The 24,145-nt window shown below is 34.1% G+C and overlaps 1 protein-coding gene and 1 long non-coding RNA gene across 3 annotated transcripts; both read right to left on the reverse strand.

Moving 5' to 3' along the window:
* Positions 1–1,517: 1,517 nt before the first annotated feature.
* LOC105804022 (cyclin-D5-1) lies at positions 1,518–3,786 on the reverse strand. Its single transcript, XM_012636504.2, has 5 exons — positions 3,154–3,786; positions 2,979–3,065; positions 2,602–2,893; positions 2,386–2,519; positions 1,518–2,302 (listed from the first exon to the last, which is right to left on the reverse strand). The coding sequence occupies exons 1-5, from the start codon at positions 3,454–3,456 to the stop codon at positions 2,078–2,080; spliced, it is 1,041 nt and encodes a 346-aa protein (XP_012491958.1). The 5' UTR covers positions 3,457–3,786; the 3' UTR covers positions 1,518–2,077.
* Positions 3,787–9,046: 5,260 nt separating this feature from the next.
* On the reverse strand, positions 9,047–9,835 carry LOC105804023 (uncharacterized). 2 transcript variants are annotated; one of them, XR_001136695.2, is made up of 2 exons: positions 9,685–9,835; positions 9,047–9,411 (listed from the first exon to the last, which is right to left on the reverse strand). It is a non-coding gene; the product is annotated as an uncharacterized LOC105804023 (long non-coding RNA). The 2 variants fall into 2 exon arrangements; XR_008190752.1 differs by having other exon boundaries at positions 9,047–9,424.
* Positions 9,836–24,145: the final 14,310 nt, after the last annotated feature.

The raw sequence follows: 24,145 nt of genomic DNA on the forward strand, positions 1-24,145 counted from the left end.
TTTGCGATTCAATAATGGTGTGATTGTATTAATTGTGATTGGGTAATATTGAGATCTATTGATTAATTGTGTTTTTTTGAATGTTTTGCTAGAGCTTGATTAAGTGGTTGAGCTTGCTAATACTAAGTCAATTTATTACCTATTTGGTATAATTCATTGAGGTATATGAGAGATCAAATTAATTAATTATCTCTCTCATCTGTATCGAAAATGTTAACAATTGCATAGCCTACAAGTGAGAGTCGTGTTAGGGAGGAAACTGGAAAGATTTGGCTTAACTAATCTAGAGAGATGGGATATAGTTCGATAGATTAGTTGAGATTCTTAGAAAGCCATAGATGCTTATAGTCCAAAGTTATCTAGTTTAATAGAGTTCCTTCCATTTCATTATTACTTGACAACAGTCCTAGTGAAATTTAAGGGTATTTAGGTTGAATGAACTTAGATAACTCAAATATAGGTAAAAAATCCTTAATTCATACTTAAAAAGGTACATCTCAAGACGACAAATCTTTGAGAAATCAATGAATGCTCAAAAAGGACAATATTGATATTGTGCTCACAACATCACTGTGATGCAATTTAAAAAAGTACTAGTACTTGTCCATAGACGAGTCATGACATGTAAAAATTTAATTAATATATCTATTGTACACTTGTTTTAATTACAATGAAATTTTCATTTAAAAATAAAATTCATAGCCTTATTTATACCTTTAAGTCTCAAAACCTTTATATGAAGGATGATTTTCAGTTTGTCTACTTAAGGTTGCCATCTTGGCCGGCTACAACAAATCCTGCTATGTCGCTACATTTATGACTACTCTACTATACTATGTCTCTTGTCTGCCATTTTTGCAATGTTATGTTATCAAAATGTAGCTTAAGGAACAGTCCATTAAACTGTAATGCTATGTTAGGCAATGAAAAAGAAATAACTTGGGGAAGAAAACCTAAAAGCATGGTTGGCAGAATCCTTAAAACATTATCTCATTTCGAAGGATGATTGAACCTCTGGATATGAGTGTGGCAGAGGAAGCATCTACCATGTATATTCACAGGATTTCTACAGGAAGACTAAAATATATACAAATGTTTGTACGGTGCCAGACTGGATTTCCTACCATGAAAGCATGTGGAAAAGGTGGAGAGTCTCTGACACCCAATATGCCAAATGCATGCCTCCCCTAATTCACCCCCAAATACAAACTTCGCTCAACTCCATCATGGCTCCTTGGGGTCCTACAAGTATCAGCATTCACATGTGTGGGCAAAGACAATGCCTTAGCTAGCCGCTTATATAGGGGTGCACTTTGCATTTCTTACGATCTATCTCATCATTGGTGCACTATTTTTGTTTATCATTTAAAGAAGCACCTCTTTGATTGCTGGGTTTACATGACCCCAAGGTTTAGTGCACTTTCCCACTAATCTAAAAGTAACCCAACACTCCAGACAAATCCAATCACCATTCACCATTTGTTATGCTTTTCGGATTGGCCCAAATGAAACACAGATGAATCAAATCAAACAAAAGCAGCTCCTCATTCCTCATGGCTTTCAGCCTTTTGAAAGACATAGGAAGCATCCCAAGTCCCCCCTCATCAAAAGGGGTAGGCCTCAAGGTTGCAAGTCATTATATCTATTTAACTATACTTTGTCAAAACAAAAACATCAAAAGGAAGAACAAAATACAAACAAATTGAAAGAAACGGGTAAGCAACAGTAGCATTCTTCAAAGCAACGCTTGAGAAAACGTCTAAACCGAACGATCTTCAATTGGCTTCTGGCATTCACTTGACAGATCTCTTCCCCGATGGATTCTTATCTTTTACTGTAGGCTTAAGCTATCCCTTTGTTTTTATCTAACTTAGTTATCGCAGGCTGAAAACTTTAGTTTGTTATTGGAAAATGAAATCCCCCAAAGGATCAACACCAAATCTTAATGAAATGGATGAAAACATTCATTACACCTATCTAACCAAATCTAATTGCAATAATCAATCTTTTCTTTTTCATAGACTGTCAAAGTAATCCAATCAATAAACCCAAATCCTACCACCAAACTCTGAGTCATTCACAGCTGATAGAATTTCTTCGTCGGTGGGCTATTTCGATCGGACTCATTGAATGTAAGTTTCCTCTTAGTGCCAGCTCCATTACTGACAGCAGAAGAAGTCTCAATAGCATCAAGTGAGCTATAAGTTACTGATGAATAATTTGAAGAAATAACAGACGATGGTGTCTTCGATTTTCTCATCTCTATTTCCTGCATCATATTATAGCTCCAAAATATATGTTCCTGCATCATCCAGTATAAAGATAGATATTAGTATATACATATACATATGAATGCTGTTCTTAATTAAAAAAATGAATGCTTACATTTTCTAGAGTTCCCCAAAATGAAATGAAGTCAACATTGAGATCAATTGATTTTCTTGTTAATCGGCTATCATAAGCAGCTAACACTGCGGCCGCAGCAATAATCGAGGGTCGATGATCCACTAAACTGATTTCTGCATTACGGTAACGAAGGAGTCAACACATAATAAAGATAAAAGTTCATACATTTCAATAAAAACTGAAGTTCTGGATTACCTTTTATCATTGACATGATAAGTTGCATAATTTTGGAGACTAATCCTTTAGGCCTATATTCACCATAAAATTTATGGATGAAATAATCCAAATAAGCAAAGGGTGTGATTGAACTCATCTTCCATTCCAAGGTGGTAAGTACCAATAACTCCATTTTTTGGATCGTTTTATTCTCAAATTGGTAATCTTGTATAGGAAATTCTGAAAAAGCAGGGGCACTGCATTCCTCCATTTTTGCTGCTAATGATAAACATGTTACTGATAACAATCGAATAGCCCACAACTTCCCATCCTACACCAAACAGGCAATGTTACAAACACAGACAAGAAACTTCATTTAACTATTATTGTTTATACAATTGACAAAAAAAACTTACATCAATGGATCTCTTTGATAGAAACCGATCAAAGTATATGACAGATAAATAAGCTGTATGGATTTGAAACCCGAAAATTGCTCTTGTCTGAACCAAACAATGAAAAATAAAAATTTGATTAATCAAAATCATACAATGAAACAAAGAAAACAGAGATTAGGGAAGAGACACAAACATTGAACATCCATTGAATAGCATCTAAGCGAGCACATTCCAACCAACTTTTATGTTTCGAATCACTAAACGATGCACTGGTTTTGAATCCGATTTCAATCTCTCTTTGAACCAACAGCTCGATATACTCGTCTTCATTGTCCGAAACAAAACATGATTTGAAGTAAACACTTCGATCATCTTCTTTCTCTGTTTCGGAAAAACATGCATCTTCTTCAGTTTCCCGACACAAGAGACTGGAACAAGAAAACGAAGTGTCTAACTCTCCCATTTCTCTCTCAACTCTCTGTTCTGTATTACACATCAGCAGTGGAAAAATCTCAATCCCCAGCAACAAAAAGAACAAAAGCAAAACATGGGTTTGGTCGGTCGGTGTTTACCCACTGTAATACAACTACTATATATGTTAAGTTGTTAACAGTTGAATCCACGTTTGAGGAGATTAAGGAAAATATACAAAAAATGAGAATATGGTAAGTTAAAAGTGAAGAAGGGAAGGAGGGTTACAACGAAAAGGAAAGTTGGTGATGAGATTTGCGGTTTTGAAGGCGCCAAAATTAGCGGATTAGATAAATAGAGAGGCCGCTATTCAGCATTTACTTGCAGACGCGCACTGTGCAAATTAGAATCAAGATTCAAGATTGCAGGAAATTAAAAAAAGTAGGGTAGACTCATTAACCTCTTCTATATTATAAAATCCTTCCATGTTTTGGGTGATTCTACTATATTTTGTGGGTGAAAATTTAGTTTATGGGGGAGATTGTAGTAAAGTTGTAAAATTTTGTATATATATATTGTGGGTTAATTAGTCAGGCCGAAAAAATAACACAAAATTACTTTAAGTTCATATTATATATCTTTTAGTTAAATGTCACTCCACGTCCTCAAACTATGATTAGATGTTAAATTAATCACTGGATTTAAAGTATGAGAGAGTTCTATAACAACTTAAATCTTACATGGGAGCATATTTAAGCTCTACCTATTGCATAAACAACTTAATCTAATGTATTAAAATAAAATGAAATAAATGACAGATTTAAATTGCTATTTAATATCTAGATTTTAAAATTGATTTAAAACCCAGTTAAAATGTTTTTTTTAATTTAAAATATAAGAGATAATTCTTACTTCTTTTTATGCAAGATAGTTCATAGTTGTAGTATTGGTAATGTTTTCATTTTTATTATTATTTTGGATTAAACCTACCGAAGGTATTTATGTTGTTGATATTTAGGATAAATTCTAAAACTATACATTAATTATAGTTTAATGTATAATTGTATACATAAACTTTAATTTTGTGCAAATTTATACATGAAATTTTAATTTGATTTAATTCTTGTAAATTATTAACACAATTATTGATATAACATCATTTTATGTTTATGTACTGCATACATAAATAATTATATTTATCTAATATAAAAATAAATTGATGTATTTATTTCTTTAAATGCATATACTTTAATCAAAATTAAAAGTTTTAAGTATACATTTGAACCACAATTAGAGTTTCACGTATATAATTACACCAAATCAAAATTCATATATAATTTTAAGATTTATCCCTAATTTTTATAATGATATAATAAGTTTAGTGTAATTTGATAACACCATCCAATTTTTTTTTTTGAAAATAACAACATCGAAATTTATAGTTAATTACACTAAACACTTATAAAAAGAATTTATCTCCCAAACATTTATAGTTTATCAATTTGATAAAAGTACATATTTTTAAAAAATCATTTAAAATTTAAAAAACCCTAAAAACTTAAAACTTTTCAAAACAATGAAAATTTAAAAAAAGTGTTTTTACTAAGTTTTGTCTAAATTTTGAGTTATTCGTTCAATACATATTACATCAGGCATATTGTGACAAAATTGTAATTGAGCAATTAAAATTTTAGAACAGATGTTTGATGATGATGTGACATTTCATGTGGTTGCCTATGTCACTATTTTATTTTATATGTCGCATTAATAATTTAAAATTAAAAAATAAAAAATCAGAAGTTATTCTATTTCCAATAAAAATATTAAAACTTATAACAAAACTATTTAAAATTAAAAATCTAAAAATTCAAAAGATATAAAAAGTTGCATTAGAAAAATGAGCTTCACAAAGTAGGAGAGAGTGTAGCATGTGTATGATGAATATATTACTCATTGTTTCTCATTATTAAATTTTGAAAAAACTTAAAAAGATAAGAAATAGAGTTTATATATATATATATATATATATATTATGTTTAAATAAAATTAAGGCAGTCCCAACTTCTCTATCACAATTTTTTGGGGGGGGACAAAGAAATCTGCATTATTTTGGTAATAGCTGCAAACGAGTAAAAATAGTGGTAGCTCCATATACAAGTTAACAAAATTAATAGAATTACCTACCCTCCTCACACATGTCTCTTTAATTTATTTTTCTATAAATAAGGGTAAAGTCGACCACTCATTTTTGGTTAAAATTTTATCATAAATATTGTGTATTAATTTATAGAAGAGGTTAAAAGAAATACAATTATTTAAGAGGATTAATAATAATTAAAATTTATGGAGGATATGAATCCTTTTAATATTTGATTCTTGTGGCATTAAAATCTTGAATATATCAAGTTGATAGACGGAAATTGCTTTTAAGACCATCTAAAACAAATTATGTGCAAGCAAAAGGTGGGATGTTACCAAATGTAGGAGAGAAGAATACATCTTTAATTTTGCCCAAAAGAAAATAAAATATACAAGACACCACTGATTTATTACACATTTGGATTACTTTACCATAAATTCAATGCTATTTTAATTAGAATGTGAATTAAAGCCAATTCTTTTTGAGCAAAACAGTGATATAAATTAAGAAAATGGATTTAGATTACAAAATCCCAAAAACTCAGATAATCATATTAATCACTTCTTAATGATCACAGGGTCTGACAAATTAATATTAATTTTACCAAAAAGATATACAGTGATCATTGTTGCATTAGAGAATATGTTCTTTCAATTTTTTTTGTCTGTTTTCTTTCATTTATATATTTCCAATAAACAGTATCAATTAATTGCTAGTATTTTTAATTAGTTTTTCACAAACATGTTTCATTTGTTATCAACCTTGGAAATCATTAATATTATATAAATGTGTGTGTGAATTTGGGATATATGAACACAAGCTGTAAAGTTTTGTTATAGATATAAATCAAACCAAGCTAAAACTCCCAATTCAATATGGTCCAAAATGATGAATATTAATGTTTTTCACCAACAAATAATTTAATCAATGTGTACATATATAATTCTTCATTTATTTAGTTAGGAAAAGGGTCATATCTAACACAAGTAGCATGCTCTATATACTTTAATTTCTTGCTCTTTTCATTGTTTTGGTAACGAATTAGGTAAAAGTATCACGGGATCCTTGTATTAGGAGTTAGATTACATTTTATCTATTATTTAAAAATGAGCAAAATGGTCCATATACATTAGATCAAAGAGTAAATTGATAATTTCTATTAAAAAACTTACCCATTTCCACTATTAAAAACTAGCATGACTAATAGAATACCCAAAAAATTACATGTGATGCCATGTGTACCTCATTTTGATGTACAAGTATCAATTCTTAATAGTAGAAATAGATGAAAATTTTATAGAAACAACGGTTTGCTATTTAAGCTAACGCATGTGAGCTAATTTATCCATTTTTTTAGTAGAAGGGACAAAATGCAATCTAACTTCTAGTACAATGAATTCCATAATACTTTTACCCATGCAATTATATTTTGAGCTCAATAATTAGTGCACAATCTTTTATTTAGTATATATAAAACAAAACAAAATTCAAATGATAGTGTAAAGTATCCAAACATTTGATTAAATTATTAATGTAATTTATCTATTAAAAGAAGAACAAGATCCAATCCTTTCCTGAAAAAAAAAGGGGTTTCATAAGTCTATAAATAAGTGAAGAAATCATTGTGGAGAGGGAGGTTTCATTAATTTGTAAAATAGAATGGAATGTGAAAGCTATGTTGTTATATATGTGTAAATATTATAGGTCCCATATGTTGGTTAAAATAAGGAAGATTTAGGGGTAAGCTAAAGCAAGAAAAAGAAAAGGGAATTTGATAAACACGGGTGATGATAATGGGAGGCCAGGGTGAGGAGCGTCTTCACGTGCCAAAGGCTGGACCATCCTCAGCCCACTCTGGTTTTTAATTTTATTAGTAGTATCATGGAAAGAAGACGCTCCCCTGCTTTAGCCTTTGGCCCTTTGCCAACTGCCAACCATCTCTTACTTATTTTCATAATTTCATATTATTAGTGTTGTTGTTGTTGCTGCCATGAATGAATATAGTTTTATAATATGTTTTCTTTACAGTGTTTCAACCATCTCTTACTTATATCTTCGTAATTTAACTCCACTTTTATTTTTTTACAGTCGGCTTGATGTTTGGGTTCATCTATCTGGGTCAGCTCAATTGAGCCTTGAATGGAAACCTCAACTAATCATCTAAGCCCAGAACCATGTGGCTCATTGTTCCAACGATCTATATGGCCCAGGCAGATGTGGTCATCTATGACAGTTGACTTTCTCTATGATTTACCAGTTCCAATTATCAACCCATTACAGCAAGGGCCCTCTTTGTTTCTCCCTTTTGAAAATATCTTCTCACAGTACTCAGACACAAGCTTCAAGCATCGTCAAGTACAAATCTTAATTCGATTAATATTGATATTATTGTCAAAGTAGGAGAACATGAATTTGAGTGTGCTGAAGTGAGTTTTTCCTCTTATTTACGAGTCGTAAATGATTATGAATAGTTTTAAGCATCGTATAAAAAAAAAAAACAAGTTTGGAACCATATATATAACTCTTCAATGTCAACCTCCAATTTATGTCGTGCAACTATTCAACATTGCCCATAATTTTGTAAACAATCATGCCTTGTATATCAAGGTTCAAGATCCAATCAAATTCATTCTCTTCTTCCATCCAATAATTTGATTGTTTCAAAAATTCTACAATAAAGAATTCTCTTTTCTTTGGGTTTATAAATTTTGATATTGAATTTTACATCGAATCGAGATAAGTTCATAATTTTTTGCATATATATAAATTAATTTTGAAATTTTGGATACAATTATAAAATTTAAATTTTAGTATTTTTATGAATTATGGACTTATTTAAATTTTTAGTTTAATTTCGAGGTCAAATTCAATTTCGACTTTGTTTTAAGGATTAAATTAAATTATTAATGTTTAATGGGAGACTAATCTTGTAATTAACCCTTAGTTAAGAAAAAAAAGAAGGCGTGTGTTTTGTTTTATTATTTAGTTTAATTAGATTAAGATATTTATTAGAGCTTACTAATAATTTTGTGATATATTATTAAAATTATTGGGTAATTAGAAGTAGAAGTTCTTAAACCCTAATTTTTCTTTATTATTATTAATTTCTCTCTTTGCCGCAAAGCAAAAATACTCTTTCACAGTTGCTTGGTGTTGCAATGGCAACCAATATAACAATTTCTACTGCCGGGCTTTTGATTATTGCATTATTATCTTTTTGTTATTATTGTTTGAATAAGTTGGTAGTTTTTAGGAATAATACTATCTTAGCTTCAAGTAGAAAATTTCAAGGAGTAGGATCAAACTTTTATGTATTTAAGCTTTGCAATTGCTTTAATAAAATAGTGCACTCATTTTATCTCCATCCAAAAATCTATATGGTGTCAAAGCATCTAAAGCTTTCAAGAGATCCTATTTTTCCCCCCTCCTCCCTTTTTCCTTTTTGTCCCAGGCACAAATAGCAACCAATATCCCTCCTAGCTCCCTCTGGAAACAACACCAACCGAACCATTATAATTGTTGCGGATCCATCAAATAAAACAACCACAACCACTGTAATCCAATTTAATACGGTTCACCGACTTCCGATTAAACTACAAGGAAATCTAAATTTTGCCACTTGGAAGTCGCAATTTGTAATGTTTTTCAATGGTTATTGTAATAAGCCCAATTTACCCGGATCCTTACAAAACAAAATAAACAGTCCCATGTTACCCAAACAATAACCGAACCAGCCCAAAACTAAACCCTAGACCCAGCAACTAGTAGCCCAACACAGCAAAACTAAAAAAAATCAAAAGAAAAACCTAGCTGCAGCAAGCCCTCGCCTCCAGCAAGTGTCCGGCCGCCGCAAGACTCGGAGACGGCCCTCTCCACGTACGCCGTTTGCTCCACTCTTACCTGCAAATACGGACTCAAAGAGTCCAGAGGAGAAAAACAAGCAAAACAATTTCATTTTTTGTTTTTTTTTCGGCCTATAAAAGGCCATTCTTAATATGTAAAAAGGGGGAGAAAAAAATCAGAGGAGAAGACGGAAATATACAGATTCGATTTTTTTTAACAAAGGTTTTTTTTCGTTTTATTTAATCGGTGTTTGTCATTCATTTATTCTTTTTCCTTATTTTTGTTTTTTTATTCGTTTAAAATATAATAAAAGAAAGAGGGAACGCTTACCGGTGCCGCCACGGTGCGCCTTTCTCCGTCGTGATCGGAGACTGAGGTGACCAAGGGCGTGGGAGGGCCTTGGTTGGTAGTGGCGCAAAGAATGGGTTGGGAGAAACCCAACAGAGCCACTGAGTTTTTTTTAAAATTTCAAGCAGAATGACTTTCTTTTTTTTAGTTTTGCTAAAGCATAAAGAGGAATCAAGAAACGGCGCCGTTTAGCCTTTTGGGGGGGTCCGCGCATCTCCACTTAAATGGGGAAATTGCGCAGTTAGCCCTCCCCCTTTTGTGACGCGTCTTAATCAAATTTTTTTTCTTTTTTTAAATTTGGCCCAAATATTTTACTCGCGTGACGGTTTAACCCAGTGCTGCGCAGTATGTAGGAGGGATGGGTTAATTCCCCTTTTGGTCCTCCATTGTTTCCAGCGCATTTAATTTGGTTTTTTTATTTGTTTCGAATTTGTCCCTGTTTCCTCACCTTTCGTTCGATTCAATCCACTTTTTTTTGGGGCTATTTTTATTTTTTTTATTTTTATTTATTTTTTAAAACACTATTATTATATTATATATTATCATTATTACTATCATCATCTCTATCTACGTTCATTCACATGCATTTTTCTTATAATATATATATGCATTTTCCTTATATGGTATTCACATATTTTTTTATATATATATACATATATTTGCTTGACTTACATTACACGCCTACCTATATATTTTATACGTGTGTTTATTTTTTTATTTTTCAACTTTATATATATATATATATATATACTTTTATATTTTTAGTTTTTTTATTTTGTAAACATGTGTGCGTATTTATATATATATGTATTATTCTTCCTAATTTCTTTTTATACATACATGTTCTAAAATATACATTCATTTCCTATAGTATATACATTTTTTAAATACTTTTTTTACCATTCTATTCCATTTTTTTGTATATATACATACTGTATAGACATATAAGTATTCGATATACATATATATAATTTCGTACTTTACCAACGCATATATACTTATGTCTTTTTATTTTTATTTTTTTCGTAAACATATACCCATGTGCATACTTTATCCATTTATTTTATTTTCATGATTTTCATATATATATATACACTTTTTTATATTATTGTTTTTTATATATTACATTACTTTTTTTGTGCATCCTTGTATAGGCGAGTTAAATATATGTGCACACATACTTGCAAGTTTACTTGTATACTATACTTGTATATATATTTGTAAATATTTATGTGTATATGCTTTAAATTAAAGGATTTGTATCATATTGTACATTAACCCTTTTAACACACCCTTCAAAAATATTTTTGGTTTTAACTATTCATCAAAGTCATTTTCTTGATTTAAAGTTTTTCTTTGAGTAAAGGTATTGTTTGAGGTTTGGGATTTTCGAGAGAAATTGAGCCCTAACGTATTGGGTTCGATTTTCTTTGTCAATCCTAAATGATCGAGAATATTTTATTCAAAACGCATAAAAATCATTTTGAGAACTTAACTTGTTGTGCCCTAACGTATTGGGTGTGGCATGTTACTTTCGAAATGAAGATTTTCGTATAAAATAAAAGGGATATTCAAGTTTGGGGATTATGAGGAATTGTACCCTAACGTATTGGGACTCGATTTCGTTACATGACTCGAACAATTGGTTATCCTTTTGCAAATTTCATCATTCAAGCTTATTTTAAAATCTTTTTTAAACTTTTGACACTAAGACATCTAATAATCAAGTTGGTACCGATTTTGGGCGTTACGAGGGTGCTAACCCTTCCTCGTGCGTAACTGACTCCCGAACCTGTTTTCTTAAAATTCGCAGACCAAAATTTTTAAGGTGAGCCGATCACACCCTAATAAAGGATCGGTGGCGACTCCAGTTTTGTTTTTTAGGTCGAAACTAAAAATTTTTGCTTTCAAAAAATGATTTCGACAGCTTGGCGACTCCGCTGGGGACTTTAAAGAGTCGAGCCATAAACTGATTATGTTTGTCTTGGTGTCGAAAATCAAAAGTTTTTAAAAAAATTCATGAGTTCCCTTCGCACTCATTGATTTTTCATCATGGTATGTTGGTAGTTTTGCATTTGCATTTTGCATTTTACCCTTTAAGTGGGAGCGAGAAACTAGTCCTTCGTGAGGTTTTCACCTCCGTGCAGGGTAGTGGACCGCTTCCGGGATACATCCGTACCTATGTCTTCGTGAGATTTTCATCTCCGTGCGACCATAGGGAAATGTATTCCTGAATCGAACTCGATCCATATGAGCCTATAATGGGTGAAGATCGAGGAATCTGCTGGTTCGGGTACCTTTACCTTAGTAGCCCAAACCGCATATAGTGAACTTTAGGAACTTACCTTAGGTAGAAGTACTCTAAACCTTAGGAGATACCTGACTAGGAGTTTTTATTATTTCTTGCTTATATTGGATTTAATGTTTATACCCGATACTAACTTGTTGCATTTTGTTTTGATTGCATGACATCATGATTGCATTGCATTTTCATCATAAAAGAGGTGTTGATTCACGTTTGGTTGTTAATAGAGAGCTTGTCATAAGGAAATGAGTTTCTTGATAAAGTGGAAAATAATACGGTTGCCCGAATATGTTCCGAGAAAACACAACAAGAGGAAGATGATAGTTTAATGGAGGACTACATAACCATTGCTCCGTTGCCCGAAGACTCAAGCTGATGAAGATTATTCGAGAGCCGCTGAATTTTTTTTTAAGGGAAGCCAACGAGCATCACGATGATAAAGGAGCAACGAAGCACGGCCCGGATCAAGTAAAATGGAGATAGAAGAGACATCCATTTTGAAGAATTCGCAAGATTTATCTTAGCATCCAGATGAAGAAGGAGAAGATATCATCGCTTGGAGCATGAGGGCAAAGCCGTATATATATATCTGCTTTATGTAAAGAAATTTGTCTTCTAGAAAAGTTTTCTAAATAGAATTGAATCAGAATCAACGTCTCTTTTTGCATTCATCTCATGCATTTGCATTACATAGCATCATATGCATTAAAATCCATTGAAAGAGCCTAATTAATTAAAATTATTGCTCGCTTAACTCGAAACCAACCAACCGACCCGACAACCGATACTTCGGACTCGAGCAAAGACAAGATATGGATCAGAGATTAGAGAAGCTTGAACAGTGCCAGAAAGAGATGCAAGACCGACTTCAGCTACAAATGCAGGAGCGGTTAGACAAAATGAAACAAGAGATGTCTGAGAAGATGCGGGAATCTCAAGAGGATATAGTGGCAAAGTTAACCCGACTGATAACTAAGGGAAGTGACAAAGGAAAGGGCTCCATGGCGGATGTCGATGAGGGAAATGATGATGAACTTTTCTATCCTCCAGGTTTCACCCCTCCACATGAGCGAACTTAAGCTAAATACCCGCGCAAATCTACTGTCACTATCATGCCTCAGCAATTTCGAGCTGGTATTTCGAACCACCAAACTGAGCCGAGCTTTAATCCTGAAAATAATCCTATTAACTCTGCCATTCCTGACTTTGATGAAGTGGTTGAGAAGGAAAGAGTGAAGGAAGAGTTACCGAAGCAGTTGGAAGAAAGATACAGGTGGCTCGAAGAGAAGTTCAAGGCGATGGAGGTTGCTGAGAGTTATCGAGGCATTGACGCGAAAGAGCTGAGTTTAGTGCCAGATTTAGTACTCCCTCATTAATTTAAGATGCCTGAGTTTGAAAAGTACAATGGGACAAGCTGCCCAGCAGCTCACATCACCATGTTCTACAGGCGAATGACGGGTTATGTTAACAACGACCAACTCCTGATACACTATTTCCAAGACAGCCTTACTGGGGCAGCATCCAAGTGGTACAATCAGTTGAGTCGTGCCACGATTGGATCATGGAGGGACTTGGCACAATCGTTCATGAAACAATATAGTCATGTGACTGACATGGCTCCTGACAGAATCACCCTTCAGAACATGGAAAAAAAGCCGAGTGAAAGCTTCATGCAGTACGCACAAAGATGGAGAGAGGTTGCGGTCCAAGTTCAGCCACCGCTCTTGGAAAAGGAAATGACCATGTTGTTCATTAACACCCTAAAGGCACCGTTCATTACACATATGCTAGGAAGTGCCACAAAAAGCTTTCCTGACATAATCATGAATGGCGAGATGATTGAGAATGCCATCAGGAGTGGGAAAATTGATGCAGAGGAGAGTAACAAGAGGTCGGTCTCAAGGAGAAGAAAATGAAGTGAACAACACGAGTTATTCCAAACCGCCATCGTGAGTCAACCAGAAAGGTGGCTATTAACCAACAAGGTTCATTAAGACAAGAATGGAGTGAAACCAGTGCAGAAGCTCCAGTTCACACCAATTCGATGTCATATAAGGAGTTGTATCAAAGCTTGTTCGAAGCGCATGTTGTTGCTCCTTATTACTTAAAACCTCCACAACCTCCGTATCCCAAGTGGTATGATGCGAACGCACAGTGTGACTACCATGCGGGAATTACAGGGCACTCAATCGAGAATTGCATTACCTTCAAAAAGCTAGTTGAAAAACTCATCAACATGGGTGTTGTTAAGTTGGGTGACTCATCAGGTGCAGAAAATCCGTTGCCCAATCATGATTGAGGATGGAGGGACTGCAATGTATATCGATGCCATATTTGTAGACACAGTTAAAAGGATCCTTGTTAGATATTCGCCTTAGAGGTGTTCTAAATAATGAGACTGTAGAGGAAACCCCTATATTATTTAGAGTCTGTTGGAGTAATGTTCAGAACACATTTGTTGCTTTCAGCCTAGAAGCAATAAGAATTTCTTTGTGAAATAAGCTCACGTCTGGATATTATTATTTTAATAAATACATTATTGTAATCATTTTTGAGCAAATGTTCTTTCAGTCTTTACGTTTTCTTCTTTCTTTTGGATTTTTTCTGCCAAATCCTTCATTCGTTCATTCATATTATTCATACATTCTTTTGTATATTCTTTGGTACCCACTATGGGTCCCCAGATATCAATGTCATGAGTGACGCTGCTACAGGCCCAAAATTTCCTTTTGAGTGAGACATGTGTTTAGAGGGATCTTATGACTTTGAAGATGACATAGATTGCAGCTTATCTCCAGACTTGAGGAGGGTGATAGAATAAGAGGATAGACAGATCCTACATCACAATGAATTATCAGAAATTATGAGCTTGGTGAAGATTGGAATTGACATGACCACAAAGACGCGGTGGGACCTTATAGAGCTACCCCAAGAATTCAATGATGTCTTCACATGGTCATACCCGGATATGCTCGGGTTAAGCACTAGCTTGTAATCTGAATAACAGCATGATGTCAGAAATGGGCAGTAGGTTCAACATCAATGCTATGAACGATGCAGTAAACTTTATTTGCTGAGGCAATATCCTCTTCTTTGGCTTATCATAGCTTTACTCATTGAAGTCGAATTGTCATTTCTCTACATTTTATCCTAAGAGGAAGACCCGAAGGCTCGTCTTAGAAAGTTTCACAAGGGAGAGCAAATCTTTCCTATACAAAAGGATTTTAGAGGAAGATGGATGCCAAATTAAGAGGGTCCCTATGTCATAAAGAAAGCCTTTTCTGGGGAAAATTTTAATCCGGAGTAAGATGGATGGTAAAGATTTTCCAAGCTCTGAAAACTTAAATTCCGTTCGGAAGTACTTTTCCTAAAAGGTAGGACCAAGGTGAAAGCCTACAAAGGGCGCTTTGAGTCAAAAAAAAAAACAAACAAAAAAGAGACCAGGGTGAAACCCTACAAAGGGAGCTTTGAAAAAAAAAATGGAGAGGCTAAGGTGAAAACTCGCAAAGGGCGCCTTAGACCAAAGGGGATTTGAGTTGAAAACCCGAAAAGGGCGGCTCAAATATTGATCAGAATAGGGCATGAAGTAATCAGAGCAGCTCAAATACTGATCAGAATGGGATATGCAGTGGTCTTGCTATACCTAAATCAATAGGAAAGGGTAAGCGACATCTTGGGGTATCGAAGAGTACTATAGATCTCCTAAACACATGTTAAGCTCAGAATGGTCTTTAGAAAGTTTGTACAGAGAAGTTCAAGCTGCGATGTCTGGGGCACCTAATCCTTATACCATTTTTGCTATTCTTGGAACACTTCATTCATTGCCAAGATTCGCATTCCTAAATCAATTTCTTTGTTATCCATCTTTATTATCCTTGATAATTTATTCATTTCGAGCTATGCTCAGAGCCAACTCTATTCTTATCCATGATATTTTTGCAAGTATGTGGCATTAGAATAATGATTAATAGACTAATAAAACTTTTACAAGGGAAGTTTTGCATATTACTCTAGAAGTTTCTGAATAATATAGGAACCTCAAACAGGACTATTGTTTAGAACACACCAGGTTGGAAATCTGATAAAGAAGAGTCTAAATGAAGACTATCCCTTTGAATTTTCTTGTCTAATGTATTAATTGAACAAAATGGCAGGATGTCGTGTTGGTGACAAAGCTTCAATGAACAAGCAAGCAATGATCACCGGATAATAATAAGAAGTTGTTATTGGAGAAGATTTCTTCATTTGTGCATGAGCATTTGGTACAACACCCTGGGAAGGGTGTAAGAGACTAAAGAGTTTCACATCCTGTATCATTGAATTATGATAGCAGAGGATTGAGAAAATGCCAAATCTTTTACATCTTGGTTTACAACAGGAGAAAGATGGTACAAATTTTTGCATCCCAGTGGATTAAACTTTGAAGGTTACAGTGGGGCAATCTGACTAAGTGTTTCTTTGGAGACGCCAGCTGAGCAAGAAGGTGTTATAACACATTTGTGATGAAACCTTAATAAACTTGGAGTAATAATAACCCAAGCGTTAAAATGTCATTTTCATGACATTCTGCATTCATTCAAATGTCATTCATACATGTCTAGTTAGGATCATTTGATTTATTCTGATCATGACATCCTAATCACTAGGCATAATTAGGTTCATAAAGTTCATTATACAGGTCATGTTCCCCAGAGAACAGACTAGTGATGATAACAGATCTTGCCTTCCTGCATCGAAAGTGAAGCAGATCGAAGACACCAACCTCGCCTCCCTCGGAGACAGTAGAGCAGGTTGAAGATTTCAGGTCTTGTCTCCCTAAGCAGTAGTGGAGCAGATCGAAGATGGCGGATTTTACCTCCATGAAGTTACAGTGGAGTACATTGAAGCCAATAATTCTACTTCCCTGGGCAGCAGTGGAATAGATTAAAGATTTCAGATCTTGCCTTCCTGCATAGACAGCGGAGCAGATCAAAGATGGTGGATTTTACCTCCCTGAAGTTGCAGTGGAGTACATTGAAGCCAGAAATTCTACTTCCCTGGCAGCAATGGAATATATTGTAGATTTCAGATCTTGTCTTCATGTATTGGCGTGAAGTAGATCAAAGATAGCAGATCTTGTCTTCCCATACTGGTGGCGAAGTAGATAGAAGGAAATAGCAGATTTTGTCTTCATGTATTGGCGTGAAGTAGATCAAAGATAACAAATCTCGTCTTCCCATACTGGTGGCGAAGCAGATCGAAGGAATACAGATCTTGTCTTCATGTACTGGCGTGAAGTAGATCGAATATACAGATCTTGTCTTCCCATACTGGTGGCGAAGTAGATCGAAGAAAATGGATCTTGTCTTCATGTATTAGAGTGAAGTAGATCAAAGATAGCAGATTTTGTCTTCCCATACTGGTGGCGAAGCAGATCGAAGAAAGCAGATCTTGTCTTCATGTACTGGCGTGAAGTAGATCAAAGATAGCAGATTTTGTCTTCCCATACTAGTGGCGAAGCAGATCGAAGAAAGCAGATCTTGTTTTCATGTACTGGCATGAAGTAGATCAAAGATACCAGATCTTGTCTTCCCATACTGGTGGCGAAGTAGATCGAAGAAAATAGATCTTGTCTTCATGTACTGGCGTGAAGTAGATTAAAGATAGCAGATCTTGCCTTCCTATATAGACAGCGAAGCAGATCGAAGATGGTTGATTTTACCTCCTCGTGGTTACAGTGGAGTACATTGAAGCCAGTATTTCTATCTCCCTAGGCAGCAGTGGAATAGATTGTAAAAGCAGATCTTGTCTTCATGTACTGGCGTGGAGTAGATCAAAGAAACAGATCTTGTCTCTCCATACTGGTGGTGGAGTAGGTCGAAGAAAACAGATCGTGTCTTCATGTACTGGCGTGAAGTAGATCAAAGATAGTAGGTCCTGTCTTCCTATATTGGTAGCGAAGTGGATCGAATATACATATTTTATCTCCCCATACCGGCGGCAAAGTAGATTGAAGATTACAGATTTTGCCTCCCTAAGCAGTAGTGGAGCAGGTCGAAGATGGCGGATTTTACCTCCCTGAAGTTGCAGTGGAGTATATTCTACCTCTCCGGTCGGCAGTGGAATCGATTGAAAAAACAGATCTTGTCTTCATGTATTGGCGTGAAGTAGATCGAAGAAAGCTGATCTTGTCTTCCCATACTGGTGGTGAAGTAGATCGAAGATACAAGTTTTATCTCCCTGAAGTTGCAGTGGAGCAGACCGAAGTAACCAATCCAATCTCCTTAAAGTTGTAATGGAGTGGATTAAAACCACAGATCTCATCTCTCTAAAGTTGCAGTAGAGCAGATCGCGTCAGATTTATCCTTAAGTTGTAGCAGAACAAATTGAAGCTATAAGTCTTGTCTCCCTGAAGTTGCAGTGGAGCAGATTGAAGATAGCAAATTTAGTTCTTTTGAGAAGCTACAACATACGAATCCTATCTCCCTGACATACATTTGCAGTGGAGTAGATTGAAGCACCAGTTCCTATACCTCTGAAGATGCTGTAGGAAGGGATGAGGCTATTTGAAGTAAAGAAACATTAAAGAAGTTGAGGATCAATAAGACCGGGCACAATTGGGCCTTGTAGTCTTTGCTCTGTTCCCGTTACATGACAACAAGCAAAGAGGGGCAACTGTAATAAGCCCAATTTACCCGGATCCTTACAAAACAAAATAAACAGTCCCATGTTACCCAAACAATAACCGAACCAGCCCAAAACTAAACCCTAGACCCAGCAACTAGTAGCCCAACATAGCAAAACTAAAAAATCAAAAGAAAAACCTAGTCTGCAGCAAGCCCTCGCCTCCAAAGAAGTGTCCGGCCGCAAGACTCTGGAGACGGCCCTCTCCACGCACGCCGCTTGCTCCACTCTTACTACGCAAATACGGACTCAAAGAGTCCAGAGGAGAAAAACAAGCAAAACAATTTCATTTTTGTTTTTTTTCTACCTATAAAAGGCCATTCTTAATATGTAAAAGGGGAGAAAAAATCGAGGAGAAGACGGAAATATCTGATTCGATTTTTTTTAACAAAGGTTTTTTTCGTTTTATTTAATCGGTGTTTGTCATTCATTTATTCTTTTCCTTATTTTTGTTTTTTATTCGTTTAAAATATAATAAAAGAAAGAGGAACGCTTACTAAGGCCGCCACGGTGCGCCTTTCTCCGCCGTGATCGGAGATCGAGGTGACCAAGGCGTGGGAGGGCCTTGGTTGGTAGTGGCAAGAAAGAATGGGTTGGGAGAAACCCAACAGAGCCACCGAGTTTTTTTAAAAATTTCAAGCGAATGACTTTCTTTTTTAGTTTTGCTAAAGAATAAAGAGGAATCAAGAAAGCGCCTGTTTAGCCTTTTGGGGGTCCGCGATCTCCACTTAAATGGGGAAATTGCGATTAGCCCTCCCCTTTGTGACGCGTCTTAATCAATTTTTTTCTTTTTTAAATTTGGCCCAAATATTTTACTCGTGTGTGGTTTAACTTGAAGGTTGCTTGAGATGTAGGAGGATGGGTTAATTCCCTTTGGTCCTCCATTGTTTCCAAAGCATTTAATTTGGTTTTTTATTTGTTTGAATTTGTCCTGTTTTCTCACCTTTCGCTCGATTTAATCCACTTTTTTTGGGGCTATTTTTATTTTTTTATTTTTATTTATTTTTAAAACACTATTATTATATTATATATTATCATTATTACTATCATCATCTCTATCTACGTTCATTCACATGCATTTTCTTATAATATATATATGCATTTTCCTTATATGGTATTCACATATTTTTATATATATATATACATATATTTGCTTGACTTACATTACACGCCTACCTATATATTTTATACGTGTGTTTATTTTTTTATTTTTCAACTTTTATATATATATATATATATATATATACTTTTATATTTTTAGTTTTTTTATTTTGTAAACATGTGTGCGTATTTATATATATATGTATTATTCTTCCTAATTGCTTTTTATACATACATGTTCTAAAATATACATTCATTTCCTATAGTATATACATTTTTTTAAATACTTTTTTTACCATTCTATTCCATTTTTTGTATATATACATACTGTATAGACATATAAGTATTCGATATACATATATATAATTTCGTACTTTACCAACGCATATACTTATGTCTTTTTATTTTATTTTTTTCGTAAACATATACCCATGTGCATACTTTATCCATTTATTTTATTTTCATGATTTTCATATATATATATACACTTTTTTATATTATTGTTTTTTATATATTACATTACTTTTTTTGTGCATCCTTGTATAGGCGAGTTAAATATATGTGCACACATACTTGCAAGTTTACTTGTATACTATACTTGTATATATATTTGTAAATATTTATGTGTATATGCTTTAAATTAAAGGATTTGTATCATATTGTACATTAACCCTTTTAACACACCCCTTCAAAAATATTTTTTGGTTTTAACTATTCATCAAAGTCATTTTCTTGATTTAAAGTTTTTCTTTGAGTAAAGGTATTGTTTGAGGTTTGGGATTTTCGAGAGAAATTGAGCCCTAACGTATTGGGTTCTGATTTTCTTTGTCAATCCTAAATGATCGAGAATATTTTTATTCAAAACGCATAAAAATCATTTTTGAGAACTTAACTTGTTGTGCCCTAACGTATTGGGTGTGGCATGTTACTTTCTCGAAATGAAGATTTTCGTATAAAATAAAAGGGATATTCAAGTTTGGGGATTATGAGGAATTGTACCCTAACGTATTGGGACTCGATTTCGTTACATGACTCGAACAATTGGTTATCCTTTTGCAAATTTCATCATTCAAGCTTATTTTAAAATCTTTTTTAAACTTTTGACACTAAGACATCTAATAATCAAGTTGGTACCGATTTTGGGCGTTACGAGGGTGCTAACCCTTCCTCGTGCGTAACTGACTCCCGAACCTGTTTTCTTAAAATTCGCAGACCAAAATTTTTAAGGTGAGCCGATCACACCCTAATAAAGGATCGGTGGCGACTCCAGTTTTATTTTTTAGGTCGAAACTAAAAATTTTTGCTTTCAAAAAACGATTTCGACAGTTATTATTTTATTGTTGGACAAAATACGTTAGCGAACAAAATATATAAATGTAAATAAATAATCATTTATATATAAAAATAAATATTTAAATTTTCAAATATTTGAACCAATAAAAATCATAACAAAAAGTTGAAATCGAAAAGAAGAATAGTGATTTACTAAACGTTGAGGCCTGTTTAACACAGTTTCCTTAAAGACAGATTCGGCTGCTCCTACAGTATTTGGAGAAACGTTGGTCGAATGTCTCCTAGGATACAACAACACAATGATGAAAGTAGTAGAACCTCTGCAGCGATCAACGAACAAACGTTGCCTTTTTCTATCACCGAAACATTGGAAAATATAGAGAGGAACAGAAGAATTTTGAGAGCAAAATAAATTCGGCGTGAGAGAGTATGAATGTAGAAAAAAATCTACAGAATTCATAGCCTTTTATAGGCATTTAGGAATTTTAGAAATTTCCACAAAATTTGCCATTAAAGGACCCAATAAATCAATTTGATTAAAATTAAATCAAATTGAATGGAATCAAATAAAATAAGATAAATGTCTTTTTATAACAGATTATGTATGTGTCTGCTGAGGAAAAAATAAAATATTCACAATGGGCACAACCGGTCCGAACATTTCACGTTGCCCACGTCATACAGGTGCACCCCAACCCTAACGGGTTTGGGCCTGTACCTTTCCTGCGCGCGAGGCAAAATTCCAAGTTTAGTAATTCAATCACCCTTCAAGAAGGTTCCCATATACATACACTTTTCACATTTGGTATTTAACTAATGTGGGATCTAAGCTTTTATTTTTTCTCAACAAATATTTCCAAGTAGCTTACTTTCAGAATCAATTTCTCATTCATCACTCAACCATTTTGAGCATATGATATACCGTTGTAAAGGTCTCATAGAATAGAATATGAAACCATAATTTTATGATTCAACTCTTCATCTTTACATATTGAGAATATGCCTCAAAGTTCCCATAAAATATAATTTTTCCAACACTTATGACTCACCTTAATGGCATCAAGCCGGCACCATCACCAACTACTCATCAAAATGACTGTGACATACCTAACCCAGCATATGAAATTTGGTTTTGCCAAGACCAATTTATTCAATAGGTAATGATGGCACTTGTTGATCTAACCATCCACCCAACCGTTGTTGTTGCTTCCACTACCCAAGACAAATGAAACTTGCTTCATACCTCTTATATAAATAAGAGTTACACATGAATCTTTAGCCTGCGAGGTCACCTTTAAAGTACAATAAAAGAATCTAGATCTGACGTGATCCTTGCTACGTATTGAAATTACGAGTCACGATTTTAAGTTCCCGATCATTCTTAACAGGTACTCTCTCGAGAATTGATGGAAATGCGAATAAAAATAAAAATAAAAGATAAAATTGGGATATAACTCATGAACTTAAAATGAACTAGAAACGAACCAACATTATAAAACAACGTGACCCGATTTCTATATGGTTGTTTAAAACATTAGAAGTTTAGAAAATGAAGAAGAACCTTGACTCGCTATCTATATAGAGATAGGAACCAAATGTATAGGGTTGACCGCCACACTCCGAAAAGAGATGAGAAGGGGAGTGACAAGATCGATTTTAGGTGAATGACACAAGAACGAATTCTTGATAAGTTCGTGTATATTAATCAAAATAGTCTAACCTTACAAAATACATGTCGAAATATTTATAGGCCAAGGTATACAAATGGAAAATTTTGTCCTTTAATGTGAATTACATGAATTAATGGGACTTTAACCTTAAGTACATATTCCTTGCTGTCCATGCACTTGGAATTAATGGTGGAAGCTGCAAATTTAATGTGTTGGGATGAAATTCATGCATGCTTAAGGATGAAAAAATCTTCAAAGGTCTCATACTCCCCCTTAGTGGACGGTGGATTTTATGATGCATGGGGATGACAAAAAAACTTCTTCTAGAAAGCTTTCAAAGGTCTCATTCAGCTTCCAAATTGGACGGTGCAATTAAAGAAGTAATGCTTGGCCGAATGGTATCTTTTCATGCCCAAAATGAACAACTATATGTGTGTGAATGCACTTGATTCTCTTGTCAAAGCCGAACAGTCCTTTAGTAGCTTTAAATGGTGGCTGTCCATTGGATTATCTAGGACACAAACAAACACACATTAGGACACACTAATTATCATGTAATGGAATTGGACACATTAAAGACTCAAAAGACTAAGACAAACATTAGTGACTTCGTAATATATTTTAAGACACATTAAAAATGCAACAACTAGACATATTAAAACTATGTAATAACAAAACACACATTAAAGACGCACTAATAAATAATCTTAATTTTAAAAAAGCTGTAGAATTAAAAATACTAAATTAAAAATGACTAAATGGCTTCAAACGCCCACATGCAAAATATTGGATGGACTTAAACAATTTCATCTTGCATTTGGGCCCTTCAAGCTTAGCCCTTCAATTTTGCAAACGATTTGGTCATGAAGCCAATATGTGTCGCTCCACTTCACATATTCATTTTGAAGCTTGAGCAAATTTCTCTTCAATTCATTCATCAACCAAATCTTAGATTCTTAACTCTGGTGTCATTCATCATGTGTCAACAAATCCACACAATCTCCATGAGTATACTGGAATAAAAGAAGTAGCTATGGGTGATGGTAAAACAATTTTTATATTACTCACACCTGTTCAACTGAGATACATGCTTCTAACTCTAATTTTAAGCTTTCTAACACTATGTGCTCCTTCCATTATACAAAACCTTATCTTTGTTTTAAAGTTTTGTAAAGGATTTGCACACTTGAAAGTCACTGGTGCGAGGTTGGAATCAGAACGAACTTTATAAGTGGATAGCTCTACATAGCCCACTACCATCTGCCTATCACTTATCTACCTAAGTTCCAATTCAGTCATCCACATTAAAAAATTTTATATTTTTTTGAATAAATTTTCCCTACTAATATCTACAAAAGACAATTTTCATTTTTGCAATGCTTATTCATCTACTGGAACACACCACTTGCCA

Source organism: Gossypium raimondii, chromosome 11 (genome assembly GCF_025698545.1).
Source record: "Gossypium raimondii isolate GPD5lz chromosome 11, ASM2569854v1, whole genome shotgun sequence".
NCBI lineage: Eukaryota > Viridiplantae > Streptophyta > Magnoliopsida > Malvales > Malvaceae > Gossypium > Gossypium raimondii.

Excerpts from the sequence above, each read along its gene's own strand:
- LOC105804022 (XM_012636504.2), bottom strand. The coding sequence starts at position 3,456 with ATGTGTAATACAGAACAGAGAGTTGAGAGAGAAATGGGAGAGTTAGAC. Across the intron at positions 3,066-3,153 it reads CTATTCAATGGATGTTCAAT|ACAAGAGCAATTTTCGGGTT; the intron begins GTTTGTGTCTCT and ends TGTTTGGTTCAG. Across the intron at positions 2,894-2,978 it reads TATCAAAGAGATCCATTGAT|GATGGGAAGTTGTGGGCTAT; the intron begins GTAAGTTTTTTT and ends TGTTTGGTGTAG.